The sequence below is a fragment of the Strix uralensis genome, chromosome 11 (assembly GCF_047716275.1).
Source record: "Strix uralensis isolate ZFMK-TIS-50842 chromosome 11, bStrUra1, whole genome shotgun sequence".
Taxonomy (NCBI): Eukaryota; Metazoa; Chordata; class Aves; order Strigiformes; family Strigidae; genus Strix; species Strix uralensis.
The window spans coordinates 4,620,421-4,640,668 of record NC_133982.1 but is presented as its reverse complement, the minus strand read 5'-3'; the positions used below and the strand labels follow the sequence as shown (position 1 = coordinate 4,640,668).

Genomic DNA, 20,248 nt, shown 5'->3' with positions numbered 1-20,248 from the left:
TCTGAGCTGTCTCTGCCCCTGGTTCACTGCTGCCCCGTGCCGGTGCCCTCCCATGTGCATCTGCCTGGTCTTGCTCCTCCATGCAAGCACACTCTCACCCACCTCCCAGCACAGTGGGGATGGGTCTGGCTGGGACCTCACAGCCATCTCGGGCAGTGAAATCCCACTCGGCTCCATCCCCTGCATGCGCAGCCCCGGAGCTGCTGCCAGCCCCGATGAGCAGGCGTGACTCTGCTCCCTGCTCTCGGCTGGCAGCTGTGCCTCTCCAACACGCTCGCTAAGTGCTCCGACAGCGTAGTGTGCCCGGCAGGCCTGATCCTGCCCATCCACCCCTCCGGGAGCTGCACCCCGAGCTCCCCTCTGCCATGGGGAGGAGCTGGGTTGGGCCACTGGGCTGCTTCGGTGTCTCACCTCAAATTATTGAGCACTTGGGGCTACTGGGGGCATCCGTGCGGCTGGCGAGCCTCTGATCAGCAGTTCCACTTGTCCCAGCGCAAGAGGCACCCAGCACATCCCCAGCCTCCAGCCGCTTGGCCGGTCCCCGCGGGAGGACCCAGGAGGGTCTGGGCTGAGGGCTGGGTGCTCTGGGGGGGACGCACCTTCACGGGGCGGCAGAGGGTTTGTCTGGCTGTGGAGGCGGCTCATCCCACCGAGCTGAGCGTGGCTGGTCTGGGGGGAATGGGTTGGATACAGCTTGTCCCTGCTGCCTGCTGGCCTGGCCTGCATATAAACCCCGGTCTCCCAGGGGTCAAACTAAGGATGCCGGATTTTCTTTCCACAGCGGGAAGAGGCCCAAAGGGAAGAAGCAAGACAAGAGCTCCTGGAAGCCACCCACCAGAGCAGAGGCAGCGACGGGCTCTCCTGTGCCAGCTTCGGTGCTCCCCAGGGAGGATGCACCGGCCACCACCACTGCAGCCACCTCCCCACCCGGCTGTCGTGCTGGTGGGGCTCACGTGGATGCCTCGGCCTTGGCTTTCCCACGCAGGAGCAGCCCTGGGAAGCGGGAGGAGGAAGCGGACCTGCCCCGTGTTCCCAGCGTTTCCTCTCGGCCCTGCGTGCCCCGGGGATTTTTTTTCTTGCCATGACCCTGAGCGGGAGCAGGGAACAGCCTGTGTCCCACATAAGGGCAGCAACTGAAACCACTGGGGCATGGGGAGCACCCCCAGCCGCCGTCCCCACCACCACCCTGCACCCTGGGGTGCCCACCCAGCAGCATGAGCACCAGGGTAGCCACAGGGATGCTTGAAGCTGGTTCCATCCTCCAAACCTCAGGCGCTTTTGCAGGATGCTGTCAGAGGCATGGAGGGCAGCAGGAGGATGTTCAAGCCCCCCACCTGGCCGAAGCAGACCCCAAAACGCCCGCCCGTGGGCAAGGAGGGCTCCAGCCACCCACTGCCAGGCAGTGGAGGGAAAAGGCAGGAATGTTAATGGGAAGCCGGTTCTCCCGGCCGATGGGTTTGCTGTGCCGAGCCAGCCCTGGGAGCGTGGTCCAGACGTGGGGGTAGGCAGTGGGGTGGCTGGTGGGGCACAGGGACCTTTGTGGGTGCCAAAGGACCACAGAGAGCACAGATCCACCCTTGGGGAAACTGAGGCACAGCCTTCGGAGGGAGTGCATCCAGCCCACAGGAACCTTGTCCTGTCCCCGTCCCCATGCCAGGACACCGGAGCAGAGGATGAGCTCCCGGGGAGCTGGGACATCTCCCCGCTCCGGTCGCACACCCTGCAAGCAGAGGCGGCTCTCTGCAGCGTTCAGCCTTTGCCGAGGGTGTGACCAGCCTGGGTTTGGGGCCCAAATCTGCAAGCGTTTATCAGGGTGGCTCTGAGGAGGATTAACTCCTTCACCCGGGCTGCATGCACTCTCCTGACACTGCTATCGGCTCTCCCACCCTCCCAGGTCCTTGTCCCTCACCCCACATCCAGACACTCCAAAATCTGTCTCCGGGACATCCCGGGGACTGCTGCAATGGGGGACCCCAGGAGGCAGGGCATCCCCCCGCCAAGCCGGGTCCGGGAAAGCCGGGATGCCGCAGCTGGGTGCCGGCAGGGCTCCGCAGGCTGCTGGCGGTGCCGGAGGCTGGCTGCCCGCCCGGGGAACGGCGGTGGCAGGCTCAAACCCAGTGCCCATTGTGCTCCCGAGGGAGCGCAGGCAGCAGCGGGGCTGGGGGGGGGAAGGGACACGCCGTCCTGCACAGCATCTGACCTCAACGTGGGGCAACCTCGGTCATCCAGCGCACGGCCAGCGGGCCGGGACGAGGCGTTAACCCCTGCGGGGTTAGGAGGGGGTTTGGCCACCCTATTCCCATGGCTGCTGCCGCTGGAGGAGCTGGGGTGGGCTGGAGCCATGGTAGGATGGTGTTGGGATGGGCTGGGGCCATGGTGAAGGGGGACGCAGGAGGAAACATGTCCTGCCTGGACGGAGGCTGCGCGACGCCGCCGGCTGTATTTCGGCGTGCTCGTCCTCGCGGGCTGGGGCTGGGGAGGGCTCTGGGAGGACGGAGCGCAGCCCGCCACATTCCCAGCGCCGCTGTTATTTTAACAATACCCCGCTGGCCTGCATGCCGGGGCTAATTTTAACCCTGGAGCCACGCCAAGCTGGCCCTAACTTTCCTCGCTGTGATTTATCCCAGCCATTTCCCTTCGAAAACAAGGCCCCCGTGCCAGCCCTGCTGTCTCCCCAGGCAGCGGCACACTGCCCTGGGTCCTGTCTCTCTGGGCTGGGCAAAGCGGGGCAGGATTTGCCCCTCGACAGGTTGTTTGGAGAGCAGAAGGGTGGCCGGTGTGGGGCCCCCCCTGCCCGGTACTCAGCCCCCCGCCGCCCACGGCACAGGGGTTTGCGGAAGCTGGGTGGAAGCCGGGGGATGCTCGGATGCAGAGCCTTGCCCGGGATCCTGGAGCGGCACCGTTTTCCACAGACATCTCTGGGAAGGAGGTGGGTGTTTTTTCTACTGACAATTTTATTGAAAAGGCTGTGGGGCTTTTTTTTTTTTCCCTTTTTTTTTTTTTTTTCTCCCTTTTCCCAGTCAACAGCCATGCTTGAGAAAGATATTTCCCTTTGCCTCTGTGCATCTATTTAAAAATTGATTGGTAAAAATGCTGCAGAAACATTTGCAAAAAATGGAAAATATTGAAAATATCTCGTGACAAAAAAAATCATTCTCTTCCAAATAAAGATTTTTTTCTTCTCTTTTTTTCCATCAGAAAAGCTTCTAGTGTGCAAAACGTCGACCGCTTTGATTTCTTCTCGCGGCGGGCTGGGATGCACCCACCTCTCTGCTCCAGGAGGATGGGTTTTCAGAAAGCTAAAAATCACTGGGCAGAGATACCAGCACCGTTACCTCCACGTCCATCTCTCTTGTGACCCCCCCCGTGCCCCCACCAGACCCGCGGCAGGGCGGGAGGTCCCCAGGGAAAGAGGTGGCACGGCCAGCCCGCGGGCGAGCCCTTCCCTGCAGGACCGCAGCCTGCCCGCCCAGGAAGGGGGAAGAAAGCCCAAAGGTATTTGGTCACTAGCGTCATGAGTTCCCGTTCGTTCTCAGCCCATCACAAACAGGAGGTCTGCAAGGCTGCGGATAGAGAAGTGCGTGATTTTGGCGGGGCAGCAAGCGGAGGCGTTAGAGGTTGTCGTACATGCGTAATGTCTTCTCCAGCTGCTGGCTGACACGCTGGTAGAAGACGATCTGCTGCTTTAAGTAAGACTGCATCATCCTCTTGAAGTCAGCCACGCGCCGCTCGTGGAAGTGGTTCATCTCGGCTTGCAGGGCGAAGCCCACCACGCGGCAGCGCTTGCGGATCCCGTCCGCCTCCTCCTGGTCCATCCTGCCCTCGTCGCTCATCCGCTGGCTCTCCTTCACCTTCGCGAAGGCGCCTGGCGAGGCAGGGCGAAGGGTGAGAGGCTGATGGATCTGTGCAACCCTCTGTCCCCCTTCCCCAGCCAGCACCGGTGGGTCCCATCACCCTCTGTGCCAGGGCACCAGCCTGGCCCCACAGCCAGAGGCGCAGAGCTGCCCCACGTGAATAAGGGAGGGATCTACGTGCTCCCTGCGCCCATATCCCCATCCCTCTCCTCCAGGCAGGGGAAGACCAGGAGCCTTTTCCCTCTGGACTCTGGCCTCCCCAACTCTTCCTCTGCCCCATCCCTGAGTAGTCAGCCTCACATTTAGCAGGAGGTTTGGGGGTCTGGGCTGCTGGAGGGGTGCAATTCGAGGCTCAGGGTGCAAAGCTAACGCAGGGAACTGTTATCACAGCCAAGCACTCTGGCCAAGCCCTGCAAATGTTCGATGTCACCCTGTGGATGGGGGTCAGGAGCAGCCCTGGGAGACCCCAGATTGGGAGGCAGCGAATCGGGGTGTGGGAAGGGTGTGCAGTGCCGGCTGGAACTCAGCTGGGAAAGCATCTCCCTCTCCCAGAGGCAGCTGATGTTCTGACACCAGATTTTCCCTCTCCTTCCATTTATTTTTACAGCTCGGTTTCGAAAGAATCCTGCCTGGCTCCAGCCCTGCATTCCTCCCCCCTCATTAGCACAGAGGCTGTTTGCCTGAAAACAGGATCTGGCCTGCAGGGCTTTATTTCCCTCTCCCTGCCCCTTGACGGGAGCACCGGACCCGGGGTTATGGTGCTCCAGCCTCGCCAGCTCTGCTCCCAGCGGAGAGGAGGAGGAGGAGGAGGAGGAGGAGGAAGAAGCAAAGGTTGGAGGCCAAATCCTGCCTTCCGCTCTGCCCACGCGGCCTCGCTTCCGGACGGGATCCAGCCCCTCTTCACCCGCTGCGGTAAACAACGCGGGGAGGGAAAGGCGAGGAAGCGGCCAGGGCTGGATCGCATCCTCCCCTTCCCCCTTTCCCTTCCCAGCCTCCCCCGGGGATGCGGAGCGATGCACGGACACCCCCGGATGCTCGAACACAGACAGCCCTGGCTTCACCCTGGGAAAAACTCCCTGTCCCCCAAAATCCAGGGACACAGACGCAGGTGTCCCCTCCCCACTGCGGGCAGCGGGGCCGGGAGGAGTGTGTGGACTTCAGCCCCGCTCCCACACCCGGCTCCCCGGCTGCGTCACACCCCACTGCCTGGGTGCAAAGGGACACCGAGCCCTGCCTGCCCGCCGCTCTCCCGCAGAAAGGGCAGAGTGGACACTTCTCACCCTTCTCATCCTTCCTGACCTCCCCACGGAGGGAGGATGAGGAGGGACACGCAGTAGTGGGTGGGGATGCGACGCAGCCCCTCACTCACAAGGCTCTGGGCAGGACATCCTGGAGCCAACAGCAATGGTGCTGGCTCCTGCTCCTGGCCTGGGGGGAGCGATGCCTGCGCTGACCCCCCCTGGCCAGTGCTTTGGGCAGCAGTTATGGAGTCCATGGCATCACCTGAGGCAAAACCTGATCCTGCACCCAACAGCCCCAGCAGCCTCTCCCAGGCTGGGGTGACTGGGCAGCCATGCCAGCAGGGACCACACTGTCTCCCTGGAAGCCACAGGCAATGGTCCCCATCCTCATCCCCATCCTCATCCCCATCACCGCACAGCACAGGGTTTCCTCGCTGCATTCCCATCCCGCTCCCACCCGTGTGGGGCCATCATGCAGGAGAGGTCATCACCAGGGGAGAAGAAGCCACCCTTACCTTTCTGGAGGTGGATGATGTCTGGGAAGTTGGAGAGGAGCCCTTGGTACAAAGAGAGAGTGTCCAGCATGAGGAACAGGTCGTTCTTGGGCTGCTCGGCGAACATCTCCCCCACGGTCTCGTATGTCTTGCCTGTGTGGGAGATGGCGTTGTTGAGGGCGTCGGAGCTATAGGGGGGGTCCATGTGGAAAGAGTGGCTGATGGCTTGGAAGGCGTTGCCCAGCTTCTGGAACTCCTTCCGGAAGCCCCCCACGTGCTTGCGCACCAGCTCCGAGGCCACGTTGGTCAGCTGCAGGACACTGTCGTCCATCTTCTTGCTGAAGGCCTTGAAGGCGTCCACGCGGTCCTCCACGTCCTGCAGGTCCTGGTGCTCCGTGGGGATCTGGATGGTGAGGAGGAAGCTGGCACCCACCATCTCGTCCTTCTCCGCCCGACGTTTGCCCAGCTTCCACTGCTTCTCATCGCGGCAGCAGAGGAAGTGCTGGAAGCCCTCGTACTGGGAGAGGACGGGGTGACTGGTCATATGGTCCATCCAGAGGATCAGCCGCCGCTTGCGCTTCTCAATGAAGTCCTCCTCAAAGCGCCCAGTGGCCTGCTTCTCGGGCAGGTGGGGCACCGAGATGACCGTGAACTTGTGCAGGAGGCGGTTGTAGAGCCAGTCAAAGTGCTTGTACCGCCGGTAGACGGGCGAGTTGATGTTGCTGGGGGTCAGCTTGTAGGAGATGTAGCTCTTGATGCCCTTGAACTTGGTTTGCTTGGTTGGGTCCTCCACAGAGCAGATGAAGGGGTGGGGGTTCGCCCTCCACTGGGGACCTTTGGAGCCCATCTCGATGGAGTACACCTCGGCGATCTTGGACATGAGGGGCACGTCGCCCAGGATGAAGGCTTCCACCCCCGAGCGGACAAAGCAGGAGAAGCGGTTGAGGTTCCTCCCCACCACGCTGCCCCTCTTGGAGGAGCTCATGCTGTCCTGCCTCTCCAGCGCCGGCTTGGGCCGGTAACCAGTGTGCTGGTGGTGGCCGTACGCCGCCGGGTACTGCAGGCTGGGCGAAGGGTGCCCATTGGTGCCCGGCGCGCTCCGGGGCTCCTCCACCACCGTGCAAGCATCGTCCCAGTCGTCCCAATCATCATCATCGTCATCCTCAAAACTGCCCTGGTAGGAGATGCCAGGGTTGGGGGGGGCTGTGTAGAAGGAGGAGTCGTGCCCGGGGGAGCCGGCCGGGCTGCTGGAATAGTCCGTGTAGTTGGAGCCCGACCGGGAGCGGAGGATTTCGACGTAGGAGGCAGGGAAGAGGCCGGTCTCCCCGCGGCTGTTTTGGCCTTGTAACCACCCGTCCAGGGAGTTCTCGCTGAAGATGACGAGCTCCTCGTTCTCCTGGATGCTGATCTCCTCTTTGTTTTCGCTCTGGAAGTTGTAAAGCGCTCTGGCTTTCAACGCCATGGCCGGTCCTGGGAGGGGGGGACACGACGTAACGCAATCCCCGCAGCCAAAAAAAACCCCTCCCGGCGATACCGCAAGCTCGCTCAGGCCGCCCCGGCACTGTGGGAAAAGGCTTGGCTGATTTCTCAGGAAAATAAAAAAAGATGGAGAAGAAATCCCTTACGAGGCGACGGCAAGGTCCATATGTCCAAGTGACCCCCCCAGTCCCAGCACCCCGGTTAAAAACAACATTCCCCGATCAAGCGAGCGGCGTTTCCCTCACTCCGACGGGATAAAACCCCCGGCCGGCCCAAGAGCCGGGCTCTGCCATGTCCACGCAGGTTTTATCTCGCTGGGACGCTGATCCCACGGTTTCACTTTCCAGGAGGAAAAGATCCGGCTGCCAGCGAGGAAATAAATCCAAAGCGACTTTTCTTGGGGGTCCTGTGGATAAAACACCCCGATTTCCTCCGTCCAGCGGCTGCCAGCTGGTGGGTGCCGGGAAAGCGCCGGGAACCGACCCCAAACCCAGCCCAACCTCCCGTGATCCCGGCCCGGGGATTTTGCAATTCCTTTCCCGGGGTTTGGTGGATTTTTTTGTTGTTGGTTTTGGTTTGGTTTTTTTTTTTTTTTCCCTGAAATCCGCAAATCTCACGCTGGACGGAGGGCCCCGCGGGCAGGGCAGCACCGGGGCCGGTACCGGGGACAGCCCCTGCCGCTGCCGGTGCCGGTGGCGGAGGGTAGGGGAGCCCGGCCCGCCGCGCCGCCGCGACCGGGGCCGGGGAGCCGAGCGCAGCCGCGGCCCGGCCGCGCCTCCCGCCCGTCCCTCCGGGGATCCGGCGGGCCGCCCTCACCGCATGGCCGGGCAGGGGGCCGGGGGGGCCGCCGCTCGCTGCCGCCGCCCGGGCTCGGAGCCCCGGGGCCGCTCTCGGTACCGCCGCCCGGTTCCGGTGCCGGCGCCCGCTGCCGCTGCGCGATGTCGGTGCTGCTGCCCGGTGGCGGTGGCGGTGGCTGTGCCGGTGCCGGTGGCGGTGCCGGTGGCGGGGCTGGCCGCCAGCCTCCCGTGACGCACGGCAGCGCCGAGCTCGCCGGTTCGCAGCTCCGGAGCGGCGGGGAGCGGCGCGGCGGGTCGCACGCTGCCCTCTGCAGGCAGCCGGCCCCGCGGCGCGGATCCCGCCCACGGCCACGGCCCGGCCCGCGGGGGCACGGCTCCCGGCACCGGCGGCTCCCGCGGCCCTGGCCGGGAATGGTCCCAGGCATCCCTGCCCGCGGTGTCGCCCCCATCCCTGCCCGCGGTGTCCCCTCCGTCCCTGCCCGCGGTGTCCCCTCCGTCCCTGCTCGGGGCGGTCCCTGCCCGGGATGTCCCCCACGCCCGTGCCCGGTCACGGCCCCGAGTGTCCCGGTGCCCGCCGCTCTCCCGGCGGGAGGGGAAACTGAGTCCCGGGGGGTTGGGGTGTGTGGCTGCCGCCGGCCGGGAAGGGTGGCGGGGGGGGGGGGGGGGGCGCGGAGCCTCCGCGCCGCCGGGGGGCGCTGCGGCGCGGCTGCGGCACGGGCCCCCACCCCCTCCCCCGCCGGGCGGAAGTGCGTCATGACGCGCGGCCGTCGGGCGGGCGTTGCCATGGAGGAGCTGAGCGCGGCGCTGGCGGCCGGCGTGGCCCTGGCGGCGCCCAACAGCCCGGCGGCCCCGCACCCCCGCCTGGCCGCCTACAAGGCCCGCGGCGGCCCGGGACAGGCCGAGCGCCGCCAGCGCCTCCTCCGCCTCCAGAGAGAGTGAGTGCTGCTGGGGGTGGGCAGGCCCGTGCTGGGCCCGCCGGGCGGCCTGGGCTGTGCAGAGGCGGCCCAGGGCCCGGGGGTGTGGGGAGCGCGGGCGGGGGGTGGCCTGTCTCCCGCGGGGGGTAAGCCGGGCTGCTGCCTCCCTCCCCAGGAGGCGGCTGGACTACGTGAACCATGCCAGGAGGCTGGCAGAGGACGACTGGGCAGGGGTGGAGAGCGAGGGCGAGGACAAGGACAAGGAGGGGGAAGATGAAGAGGAAGAGGAGATGGACGTGGATGCTGGCAAGAAGTTGCCCAAGCGCTACGCCAACCAGGTGAGGAGCTGCCTGCCCCTGCCTGCCTCCTGCGATGGGGTGTGAGTGTGGACACAGGGCATGGTGAGCGGCTGCGTCAGGGCTGAGAATAACGTGTCCTGCCTGGCTTGGTGCTCAGAGGGGAACCGTGCCTCAGTTCTGCCTCTGAGACATGCTGCATTCAAATGGAGGACAGGCGGAGATGGGTTGCCTGTGTGCTTTGGGAGAGTTCAGCTCAGCTAGCAGCGTCTCTCTTCTGTTGTGCAACAGTCAGTTAAAGGCTTCCATCTCTTCCGCATGTCTGGGACACCAGGAAAGGAGGGAACCCTCAGCTGATGGGTTTTATCAGCCTTGGCTGCCATATTGGTCCAAAAAGACCTACTGCCTTTCAGGTGATCACAGTGAGACAGGCTCTGAAGAGGTCAACTTGTCTGTGCTCTTTGCTCCCGGTATTTAGGAATCTCTAAGCTCTGACGTGTATTTATAAATAAATTTAAAGTGCTGGAATGGGGACCAAGATACAGGGTGCCCAAGTGAGGACTGTGAGCCTGTACTGTGGCCTGAAGCTTAGGCAGCAGCTGGGAAGCAAGAGAAGGACTTGGGGGTGACTCTGTTACGCAGGTTGGTTAGAGAGAGGGAGGGAGCCCCTTTGGTGCTGTAATGCAGGGTGATGAGCAATGCAAGTTGCTTCTGAAGCACCCAGTGTAGCTGTTGAAGCCAAGTCAAAACCTTCTTGCTTTATCCTTGAGCTGTGAGCTTTCCATAACTTCAGGAGAGTTGTTACTAACTGATTGGTTTTTTTTCTGGATTTCTCTGTAGCTGATGCTGTCAGAATGGCTGGTTGATGTCCCCTTGGATCTGGAGCAGGAGTGGGTTGTAGTGGTGTGTCCCGTCGGGAAAAGGGCGCTAGTTGTGGCGTCCAGGGTAAGTGAGAGCAGTGGTGATGTTTCACTGTCTGGATAAGGACCTGTACCTGTTTCCCACCCAACATAAGACTGACCTGCATGTCTGGCTTGACTTTTTTTTTTTCTTCCCCTCCCCGTTTCCTCACAGGGCACAACAGCAGCTTACACCAAGAGCGGCTTCTGTGTCAACAGGTTCCCATCCCTGCTGCCAGGGGGGAACCGGCACAATTCAACAAGTGAGAAAGGTAACGGTGTGAGGAGGCATTTGGGATAGAGAGGGGGGAATGCCCACTTCTCCCTGTGAGCGTGTGCGCTGGCAGGCTGGGTGCTGCTCCTCCAGCTCCCCAGAGCTGTGTCCTTTTCTGGTGCCAGGGGTAGTCAGCGTCAGGCCTGTTTGTGTATCTCTGGAGATAACTAGATGGGGACAATATCAGATACCTTTATGCTATGTAAGAGCATCTGCCTGGTTCACTGACACTCTTAAACCTCAGCATCCTCTCTGTCTTCCGACAGAGAGCTGTGTATGGTGTGGTCTTTCTTAATACCTCTTGTAGTTGATTTCTTGCCCTGAGGAGGGATTGATAAATGCCATTTTCTGAAACGTGCCTTTGCTTGCTGTACCTCTGGCTGCTGCATCTGTAGCCTTGTTGGACTCCCCATTTGTGGTCACAGCTTCTATTAGCAGAAGGGGATCCCTCTGCACCTCGCAGCCTTACATCAGGGCAGGCTTAATGCAGGAGAGACTTGATCTGGTGTTTGCCTGTTGGGTTAGGCAGTCTCCAGAGCATTTCTGGACCTCCCTGTGTTTGTGTGTGCAGTGTACTGCATCTTGGACTGCATCTACAACGAGGCAAAGCAGACGTACTATATCCTCGATGTGATGTGCTGGAGAGGACACCCTGTTTATGACTGCCAGGTACTGAGTCTCCCCCGCCCTGCCCTGCCCTGCCCTCCCTTTTTTTCCCTGCTCTGTGACATACCCATCTATGCAGTAGGATGGGTATTTCATCTAAGCACCAGCATCTTCACAGCTTATGGGCTGCCAGCTACTGAAATAATTGTGTACATCTTTTGGGGGTATCGGGACAAGTAGCAGAGTTCGGGGTGCTGGCTGGTTCTGCAGGTGAAGCTGAGTTTGTAAATCTCCTGGGCAAATGCAGAGGAATGGAGACACTCAGCTGATTGGTGATGTGTGGTGGATAGTCATTAAGTCTCCGTCTCCTTTCACAGACAGACTTCAGATTCTTCTGGCTTTACTCAAAGATCCAAGAGGAGGAAGGGCTGGGAGAGAAAAGCAGGATTAATCCAGTAAGTTCTTTTGTACTGAGAGGAAGAGGAGGAGGATGGAGGGGTAAGCTCTCCTGTTCAGCAGGCTTCAGAAGTTTTTTGTCAAAGTGGAAGCTTTTTTCTTTTTTTTTTTTTTTTTTCCCTCTCACAGATCAGGCTTCAAAGCGTACTGACGAAATGGGATGCCACGTTCAGGATGTAAATAGAACCACTGAATATTGTAAATGAATGTGGTTTTTTTTCCCCAGCCAAAGTGCTGAGGGAGATCAGGCTGCAGGGTATCAGCTAACTTCCATGCCGTTTTTAGATTTCCCTTGAAATGGAATGGAAAGCCAGTGTGGTTTCTACAGGGGCAGTGTTGGTTGGCAGCCTGACTACAATGGGATTTATTCCTGCGTAGTCTTGTGGAACTCGCAAGGCAAGGGAAAAGGCTCGTAAAGTTTTAGCCTTCCCTCCTGCTTAAACTAATCCTTGAAGTTGTCGGGATGGATGCTGGATTGCCACCTGGAGTCTCTGCTGAGCAAGAATAAAAGGTTTTCCTTTGAAGGCTTACACATAGAGGTCAGGCCTAGAACCCACAGCAGCTTGGAAAGTGGTTTTTGGGGACAGGCCTAAGAGATTTGGGAGCCTGGCTTATGGAGCACAGTTTGCAAAGCAGGACTCAATGGCTGTGCAGCCCCCGTGCATGCTCAGCTGCAGCAAAGCAGAGCAGCTCCTGGGGGTTGAACAGATCAGTCACTAACAGGGATGACTGCTCCTGTGCCAGCGGTGAAGGTATCTGTAATCGGAGAACATCCTGTTCAGACTCCAAGGGGAATATCCAGAAAACAGCTACCTAATGAAGGGGGGGTCGTTTCAGCTTTCATTTCCTGGGTGGAAAGATTTGCTTGGCTGAGCCAGCAGCCTGGAGCAGACGTCTGTCTGCTTTGCATCCTGCCCAGAGGCCATCATTTTCTATTTTGGTTAAAAGAGCATCTCGGGGTCAGCACTCCTGAAAAGTCCTTCCTGCAGTCTTAGATGCTTGGAAAAAAGGTATCGGGAGTGTGTGGGAGCCATCCGTATCTCTCATTTAATGCCAGAGAGGGGAAAAGAAAATAAAATACCTGAAATAGATCATTCTGGGTACTCTAGATTTCATGCTGTCTGGGCATCGTGGTAGCAAGCCATTGGTGGTCTTTTAAAGGTCATCTTCTGTTTCTGGAATGAGATTTGTGAAGTTGCAGCAATGTACGTGCTTTATCCAGCATTGCTGGAGAGATGACGGGGTTATCTGGTGACGTGACCATTCCCACCCTGTCCTTGCTGGTGCCTGGGGTGATTTTTTTTGGTAAGTTTTCATGCAGGCGCTCCCAGTAACTCTAGTGGGATATGACTGGCACTGATGGACAGCTTGGTCCTGTTGGTTGGTCTCTAGGTGGGGACTTTGCTTATGAATTGCTCTTCTGAATCGCATCAGAGGTTTGTCTGTCCCAGTAACCTGTAGTGAGCAGAGAGACCGGTTGCTATGGGAAGAGTAAGAAATTGGAGATAGCTGTCCTGTTCCCTCGGACTTCATCCGCCAGTGGTTGTACCTGGATCATGGAGCTAATGGCACCAGGGAACCTGCCTTTCAGGAGCTGGTCCCATCCTTTTTTGAGCTTATTTGTGCTTTTGGGCCCCCGATACCTTGTGGCCGGAAGGTTTAATGTGGTCCCTGCTTGCAGTCTCCTCTCTGGTTACTTCATCTGACACCTGTCCCTCACCCTTTCCCCACCAGTGCTTGGTTCAGTGACTTGTTCTGCTTTAGGCCATGCAGTTGTCTCTTCTAACCCTCTCTTACTCTTTCAGTTCAAATTTGTGGGCCTGCAGAACTTCCCCTGCTCCTCCGACAGTCTGTGTAAGGTGCTGGCTATGGACTTCCCCTTCGAGGTGAGAACATGCAGGTGGGGGGGCCTGAACCTGAGCCTTAGGGACAGCCCGGCCACGTATCTGCCGGCGCTTGGAGAGAGGCACATCCCCTCCACCTGGGAATGGCGCTCTCCCGAGGCCGGTGGGAAGCCGCCCGAGCTGCACTGCTGTTCCCCTGCACGGGGGGATGGATGCCTTTTATGCGCGCGGCTGATCCGTTACCCTGTTGCCAGGTGGAGGCTGCATCCACCCAAACTAATTAGCAAAAGTTAAACCACAGCATTTTGGGCTGCCTTTACTGCCATTGACTGTTGTCTGAAAGAGCCCTTGGGGAGGAGGGGGTTGATGCAGACACCCAGACTGCCTCCAGAAGCAGCATAGCTCATGTTCCTCTGGCAGCACGAGGGCCAGCTGACCTTTTTGGGGTCCCAGCTGGTACTGCCTGCTGCCCGGGGGGGGCTCACATGAGCACAGGCACGAGGATCTCTGCGGTGTGCTGCCTTACGCAGTGGTGTTTCTCGAGAGAGGTCTGTGGGGTGGGCAGAGTGGTGCCTTTCCCTGAGCTCTGTCACGGGCGCTGTGTTTTCTTAGGCTTGCTACCTCCATCTGTGTGCAAGGCACCCAGCTATCTTGTGTCTTGTGGGGAGAAAGGGGTGGTGGCAAGCTCCTGATTGGGTTTTGAGGGGTTCGGGTGTTAGTGATGGCTGCCTGGGATGTACTGGGGGCAGATGGCTGCGACAGGAATGCCTGGGAGCGGCTCACATGAGTCTGTCCTCCTGCTATATTACTCCTGGATCTTGCGGAGGGGATGGCATGAGCTCTACTTTTTGCTTTGGTACAGAACCAGCAGCTTTTCCTGCTTTTGGCTCCTGCTGCTCCTGGCACTCTCTGAGGCAGCCGTTCCCCCAGCCAGGGCACCTGCACCATCAGCTTTAGGAGTGGGTGCTGTTGTGCTGTTCAGGCCTCTGCTGACCTGCGGGAGAAGGGCAGGACAGGCAAATCCATGTGCCACCCAGTTCAGCTCTGCGGGGCTGCGAACAGCGAGTTGAGGCCCTCGTGAAAACAGCTCAGGCTGCTTTCCACTGCCCTGGCTGACTTGGCACTGAAGCAGGAGAGGATGGAGGAGGCGATGGCATTCCAGCACGGTGTCGGTGACAAACATCTGGGAGCCAGAAGCTCCTCCAGTGCAGCAGTTCCCGTGGAGTGCCCACTCTCAGCCCTAGATCGGGAGCAGCCTCTACAGAGATCGCTTGTCCCACTAAGCCAAAACCCACGTTGATTTGACCGTGTCTCTTGTGCTCTCCCGGCCCAAGTTAGCGATTAACGTAAGTGCAGGTTTAAATTTAAGGGACGCTAATTTGGCTGCGAGGGCTGACTTGGCCTTCTGCGTGTCAAAGCCAGGACAGAGAGATTTGGAAATTAGATTTGGAAAGCCCCAGCCCCTTGCTGGTCTTGCCAGACTGTGCTCTGAACACAGATCGGGGAGTGTTGAGAAGCCATCCCAGGTCTCCTGCAGCTGGCTTGCTCAATTACAAATGTTCTGAGTGCCTCTGTAGAAACAGTCGTTCCCGTCTTTACTGAAGAAAGCTTCATTCCTTCCTGAGGCATCTGCTCCCACGAGAAAAGGCTGTGAGGAGTATTGCCCCACTGCGGTCAGAGCAGAAAACTTTCAGCCTGCGAAGGGGACTGTTGTGAAACGCCGTGGGAGGGAGATGGAGTTGATCAGGCTCTCCCTTGTAATCCAGTTGTGATTTTTTCCCCCCCAGGTTCTCTGGTCGATACATCGGGGTGCGGCCCCGACAAGTGAAACATGGTGTAATTTGGCTCAAAGCAGCCAGTAACCCCACAGAAACCTTCGGTGCCGCTTCCAGGAATGCCGGGAACCGTGGGTCTCTTTGTGATGTGCCACAAGAGGGAGCCCAAGAAATCCCCGTAAATAGCTGCCACCAACGCCACATAACGAAATAAACTTTGCAGAAGGCAAAATGCAGCCTTGCTATAGATAGTGCAGTATAATAGAGGACTTCTTACGCCTGGGCCCAGCATCTTGTGATCCTTACAAGGATCTCGTGCGTGTGGTGGCAGCAGAGGTGGTCGGTGCTTTCAGACCTGGGTCTTCAGAGTTAATCTGTAACCTTAGAGTTAGGACTCAATCCACATTCAGTGGAAATTTTTTCCACTAAATTCAGTGGACTTTGGATCAGTTGACTGGCACTGAATTTGAAGTGGTTTTTGGATCTTAAGAGCTACTGACAGATCTGAGTAGAACAACATTCGGGTTTCCACGAAGGCAGAGGGAGGCAAAGTCCCTGAGAAACCCCAGTGTGAGGGAATGGGAGCGCTGGTAAGCACCTAAAATCGGAAAAGCATGGCTGTGAAACATGAAATCCTGCCAGGCCAGTTCCTCATCAGGTTCAGCCATTTAGGAACAGTGTCGGCCCTTTATTCTGATGTGGCTGCTGTCAGTGTGGTGACTCAGGGCAGGGACCTGGCCAACAAATTAAATAAACTGAAAGGAATATGGGAGTAACTTAAGAGAAATCAGGGGAAGGAAGAACATGATCTAACTCTCCACCAGGCCAAACTCCTTTGAATTCTCCAGCTTGGGGAAGATCTTTGGAGCGGTCTGGGAGGCAGAAGCCTTTCCAAGCTCTGATCTTTACCAAAACATTCCTGTGGGTACCGGAGAATCCCCGTTACTCATCAAGTGCCGCGTACCCGCAGGAATGGGCTGGATGTGCAGGCGTGGTGCTGGGGTGCTGCAGGATCTGGCTCTTCCCAAGTCTTCCCAGGAGGCAGGGGGAGGGAAAAGCTTTGTACTTTAGATATCCAGAGGGTTACACAAGCTCATCGTGATGTTTACTGTTCTGGTTTTATGGTTTCCTAGCACAGGAATCCCCCTTTTTCTGGGATTATTTTGCAAGATCTTAACAGTGACTGAAAATTATGGACAGGGTAGTGCAAGAAGCTCTACCCGCTCTGCTGGAGGTCAGCATCCGTGGTGCAGGGATGGATATATGGTGCTCTTTGCTCAGCCTGTCTCACAGTCCAGCACGGAAGCAGAAATCACCTCCATCCGCTCGGTTCACCGATGCCTCAGCTCACTGCTGATATATGTGCTGTTCTGCCATATATATTCTGGGGGCTGTAAGCTTAGGGAGGGGCTTGGGAGAAATTCAGCCCAAGGTGGGCTCTTTTTCTCATCTTTTCTGCCCACTCAGCCACTCTTACTCGTGGCCAAATGGCCTTTTAAGAGCTTGCAAGGCTGAGCTAAGAGGAGCACCACCTCCAGCATTAGTCAGCCTGACAGCAGGATCTAACCTTGCAGAGTGCACCCCTGGGAAGCGCAGGAAGAGGGGGATGAAAATCCCCGAGCATGGTGGGGAAGCGGGGAAAACGTCAGCCAGCTGCAGCGTTGCAGAGTGTGGAAATAGTAGCACAAGAGTTAGGTCCTAAACCTTCAAGAGTCCTGAGTGCCCTTAACCGTCATTGATTGCTGGAGAAGTTCTCTCTTGGGAAACATGAAGAATTTATTTTGCATAAGCCAGCTGAAAGAGCTGTAGCAGCGTTGCGAATCAGGGCTCCTTGGCGTCATGCGCTCTGACTAATTACTCTCCAAATGTATTATTTAAAATAACCTTAATCCAGTAAAGTGGGCTTTTTGTGTGCTGCCTTATTCAGAAACCTGATGGCTTTTCTGCAGAATGGGATCATAGCAACCGGAGGAAAAGCGCCGGTCCGTGCCGACATCAGGCTGAAATTGTTTGCCTTTGACGATTTAAAGCCATCGGGCCGTCGCTGGGCTTGCGCTGATCCTTCGGGGCAGGAGCTCTGCAGGTTTCTCCTTTCCCTTCTGCTATTTATTGCGCTGCTTGAGGAAAAATGATCCAGCTGGTAGTTTTGGCCTGTGAATGGAGAGCGGTGCTATTGTCTGGCGCTCTGTCATCCACCTGCAAAAGCCTCCAGCTCTGGCCTTTCATTCACTCTCTCCTCTTCACAGGTCGACGGACTTCTCTTCTATCACAAGCAAACCCACTATACCCCTGGTAGCACCCCGCTGGTGGGCTGGCTCCGGCCTTACATGGTACCCGAAATCCTCGGGCTCGCCGTGCCCGCGACCGTGCTCACTGCCAAACCAGACTACGCTGGGCGTCAGCTCCAGCAGATCATTGAGAGCAAGAAGAGTAAAAAGCTGGCAGCAGAAAAGGGTCACTCGAGCAGCGCGGCGGCTGCGAGGAACGGACATTACGAGCTGGAACACTTGTCTACCCCTCAGCCAGCAAACTCTCTGGAGGACCAGGATGAAGCAGTGAGCCAGATGGAGAATTAGGCTGCTGGGACAGACCGGTTGGGTAAGGAGAAAGCAGAAGGTTCCCTGCTTCTCACTCACTCACGATCCCTGAGAGGGGGGCAAAGGTTATAAAATAGGATGGTTTTGTTCAAAGGGCAACAAAAGTGGAATATCTTGCTCCAAGTGCTGCTGGATTTCTCTCTCTCTCTTTTTTTTTTTTTTTTTTTTTTTTTTTTTTTTTTTTTTTTCTTGCCAGGGCTTCTGTGAGGCCTTAACAGGATTGTCAGGTTCTTTGCTAAGGCAGTTGTGTGTTGGGAAATGGAATGATCTGTCCCCACACTGCAGGGTTCCTGGTTCAGCTCCTGACCCTGCTTCTGGTAAAGCCTCTGGCAAAGCTCCAGCATAGGAACAGTGCTCAGACCTCCGAGGTGCAGCTGCTGCTCGTAACCCCAGCCCCGACAGCAGCCCCACCTCCCCAGCCCTGGAAATCGGGGCGTTTCAGCCTTTGATCCAGCTGTTTACCAAGGCCTTCTCAATGAAAGTTTTGTGGTCAGTCTGCTTCTAGTAACAAAAAGTTTGCAGCAGGCTGCTCTAAAGCCAAAGGCTGGGCTTTCCACACCCACATGTTACTAGGAAAAGCTAAATTTCCTTGCATCGCAGCAGGCCCTGCCTCCCAGCACAGCTTTGTGCGGCGTGAGCACGGCAGAAGCCTGTACTCGAGGCTTTTCTCAGTAGGGGGAGGAAGGAATGGTTTCGCTCTGAAAAACGCTAGCATTGATTGTGCCAAATAAAAGGTTTCTCAGAAAGACAAATTCTTGAGCGTCTTCCTGCTACCTAAGGGTGGATGCGTGCTGTGCCTCCCAAATAGGGATTGAAAAACCGCTTGCAGCGCTAACTGGAGCGGAGGAAATGCTTGTGCGGGTTTGATTCTCTGCACACCGAGGTGCTTCAGCCCCTCCCTCCCCGCCGCTGCCCCTCTTACCCCAGCCCAAGCCCGCTTTGCGAGCACCGGCTGCTGCCTTTCCCCGGCTTTAGCGGTGATGAGATGATTGTACTCACCATCCCCAGGTTGTTTTCCAGAGGGAGATTAAAAGGCCAGAGCAGGACGGCTCTTGTGACGGAGGGGGAGATGAACTATCAGGGTAAACGTGGCGCTGGGGCGTCTCCTCCCAGCAGTCTATGAGAATGCCCCCGGAGGAGGGCCCGTATCCAGGAGGAGATATCGAGAGCGGGGATGGCTGCCTGCAGATAGCGGGGGCACTTGTATCCTGCACTCGCACCCCCTGTTTTTCCCAGAAAAACGCTTGTTTCTGTGCCAAGCGTGTGGGCTGCGTGCGATCATCTGACTGTGCAGCCGCTATTGATTATACCAGCGGGCAGCAGGAACTGTCCCAACTGCGGCCAGAGCTGGCTGCAGGAGGGGAGGAAACAGCACCCTGGCTCTGCAGCTTTCAGATGCTGCCGAGCGTGCTGCAGTCTCTTTCAAACGGTTGCTTATTTTGTTATTTTTGTTACTACATTTTGGTTTTTTTTAGCATGTGAAGCAACTGGCCCCCGGGGAAGAGGACAAACACCTGGGCTGCCTTGTCCTCCCCGTCCCTCGAAGGCTCTGGGCTGCTCCGGCTGTGGGTTCCCCCTACGCTTCAGCCTCACCAGCTGGCAGAGGACCGCAGGGAGAGCCCCGGCCAGGAGACCACATCCAGCCTCCTATCAGCATAGCTTTCCTTCCGTCAGGCAATTAAACCCGGAGGTGGGTATCTGGCTGCAAGATTTGTGCATCCCTTAGGGCAGAGAAAGCTGCAGCTCAGGTTACCGCCTCCCTGCTGCCCTACAGCAACCTTTCAAGGTCCTCTAGCCGAGGGAGGGGAGTGGGCAGGAGAGAAAATACAGCTGAAGGGGGGCTGCTTTCAGCTGCTTGCTCCGATCGATGGAGGAGAGCAAGAGGGAAGCAACTGTAGCTTTCCGCCGGCTCCGGATGATGCCGCATAGTTTCCCTTTTAAAAGCATGAGCTGGGCTGGAGAAATAAATATTTGCGTTGCAATTCCTGCTGGAAACGAAAGGCTGTGTTTGGAGAGAGGGTGTTAAACGGAAGTCACCGGGGCCAATGCAGTTTGTTGCTGTGACTGTTTTATTTGCTGGGTGCGATCCCGCTCCCAGCTGTTCCCTGCCCTGCTCCCAACTGGGACAGGCGGCAGCTTCGGCAGGGACCAAGGAGGGGTCACCCCCCCCAGGGGCTTAAATTTAGTCTGGGGCAGGAGAGCTGAGCGGGCAGCTCAACCTGTAGCCGTGGAGGCTCTGGAGGACAGACAGACAGACAGCCGCATGCTGGATGTGGCTCGAGGGCTCAGCCCCTTCCCTCTGCACTTTCTTCCATTTTCTCCGAGTTAGGTGCAAAGGCTCTGGCTGCGGGCACATTGCCAACGCAGTCCTCCTCGGCTGAACAAAATGTCCCCCTGTCCTGGGGCCTGGTTTTTAGGTGGGGCCGAGGCTGTGCAGCACAGCAGGGGCCCTGCACCCCCCGGGGTGTCCCCACTCCTTCCCAGCAGCACCGACACCTGTGCCCAGCTGGGGAACGCAGCCTGGCGATTGTGGAGAGGGAGAGCGAAGGGCTGGAAATCCTGGACGCCGGTTTGCGCGCTGGGAAGGCACACGCCTGCCCGTGGGGGAAAGCTGCGAGGCAGAGGCTGAAGTCCCGGCAAGGGAGGGTGCTGCTGCCGGGAAGGGCCGGCGGGAGAGGCGAGGCTGCGCGCCGCAGTGGGGAGCCCGTGTCCTGCCCTGGGG

At 58.2% G+C, this 20,248-nt stretch overlaps 2 protein-coding genes and 1 long non-coding RNA gene across 8 annotated transcripts; 1 reads left to right on the top strand and 2 right to left on the bottom strand.

The window, feature by feature from the left end:
* Positions 1 to 2,935: 2,935 nt before the first annotated feature.
* On the bottom strand, positions 2,936 to 7,790 carry SNX33 (sorting nexin 33). Its single transcript, XM_074880188.1, has 2 exons — positions 5,611 to 7,790; positions 2,936 to 3,865 (listed from the first exon to the last, which is right to left on the bottom strand). Exons 1-2 carry the CDS (start codon positions 7,049 to 7,051, stop codon positions 3,612 to 3,614), a joined length of 1,695 nt encoding a protein of 564 aa, XP_074736289.1. The 5' UTR covers positions 7,052 to 7,790; the 3' UTR covers positions 2,936 to 3,611.
* An 841-nt stretch (positions 7,791 to 8,631) lies between these two features.
* Positions 8,632 to 19,510, top strand: SNUPN (snurportin 1). Of its 6 annotated transcripts, XM_074880879.1 has the most exons (10): positions 8,632 to 8,800; positions 8,955 to 9,117; positions 9,916 to 10,020; positions 10,150 to 10,246; positions 10,820 to 10,917; positions 11,232 to 11,309; positions 11,440 to 11,486; positions 13,116 to 13,196; positions 17,176 to 17,527; positions 19,002 to 19,510. In XM_074880879.1, the coding sequence occupies exons 1-9, from the start codon at positions 8,649 to 8,651 to the stop codon at positions 17,486 to 17,488; spliced, it is 1,134 nt and encodes a 377-aa protein (XP_074736980.1). In that variant the 5' UTR covers positions 8,632 to 8,648; the 3' UTR covers positions 17,489 to 17,527; positions 19,002 to 19,510. The 6 variants fall into 6 exon arrangements, with proteins under 6 accessions (XP_074736980.1, XP_074736983.1, XP_074736982.1 ...); XM_074880882.1 differs by lacking the exon at positions 11,440 to 11,486 and having other exon boundaries at positions 11,236 to 11,309; XM_074880881.1 differs by lacking the exon at positions 11,440 to 11,486.
* LOC141948448 (uncharacterized) lies at positions 11,161 to 18,805 on the bottom strand. The gene is made up of 4 exons (XR_012630475.1): positions 18,526 to 18,805; positions 12,581 to 12,765; positions 12,392 to 12,485; positions 11,161 to 11,282 (listed from the first exon to the last, which is right to left on the bottom strand). It is a non-coding gene; the product is annotated as an uncharacterized LOC141948448 (long non-coding RNA).
* Positions 19,511 to 20,248: the final 738 nt, after the last annotated feature.

Coding starts and splice junctions, on each gene's coding strand:
- SNX33 (XM_074880188.1), bottom strand. CDS start 7,051: ATGGCGTTGAAAGCCAGAGCGCTTTACAACTTCCAGAGCGAAAACAAA. Junction 3,866..5,610: donor CATCATCCACCTCCAGAAAG/GTAAGGGTGGCT, acceptor CTGCCTCGCCAG/GCGCCTTCGCGAAGGTGAAG.
- SNUPN (XM_074880878.1), top strand. CDS start 8,649: ATGGAGGAGCTGAGCGCGGCGCTGGCGGCCGGCGTGGCCCTGGCGGCG. Junction 10,021..10,149: donor CGCTAGTTGTGGCGTCCAGG/GTAAGTGAGAGC, acceptor GTTTCCTCACAG/GGCACAACAGCAGCTTACAC. Junction 11,487..13,115: donor TGGGATGCCACGTTCAGGAT/GTAAATAGAACC, acceptor TTACTCTTTCAG/TTCAAATTTGTGGGCCTGCA.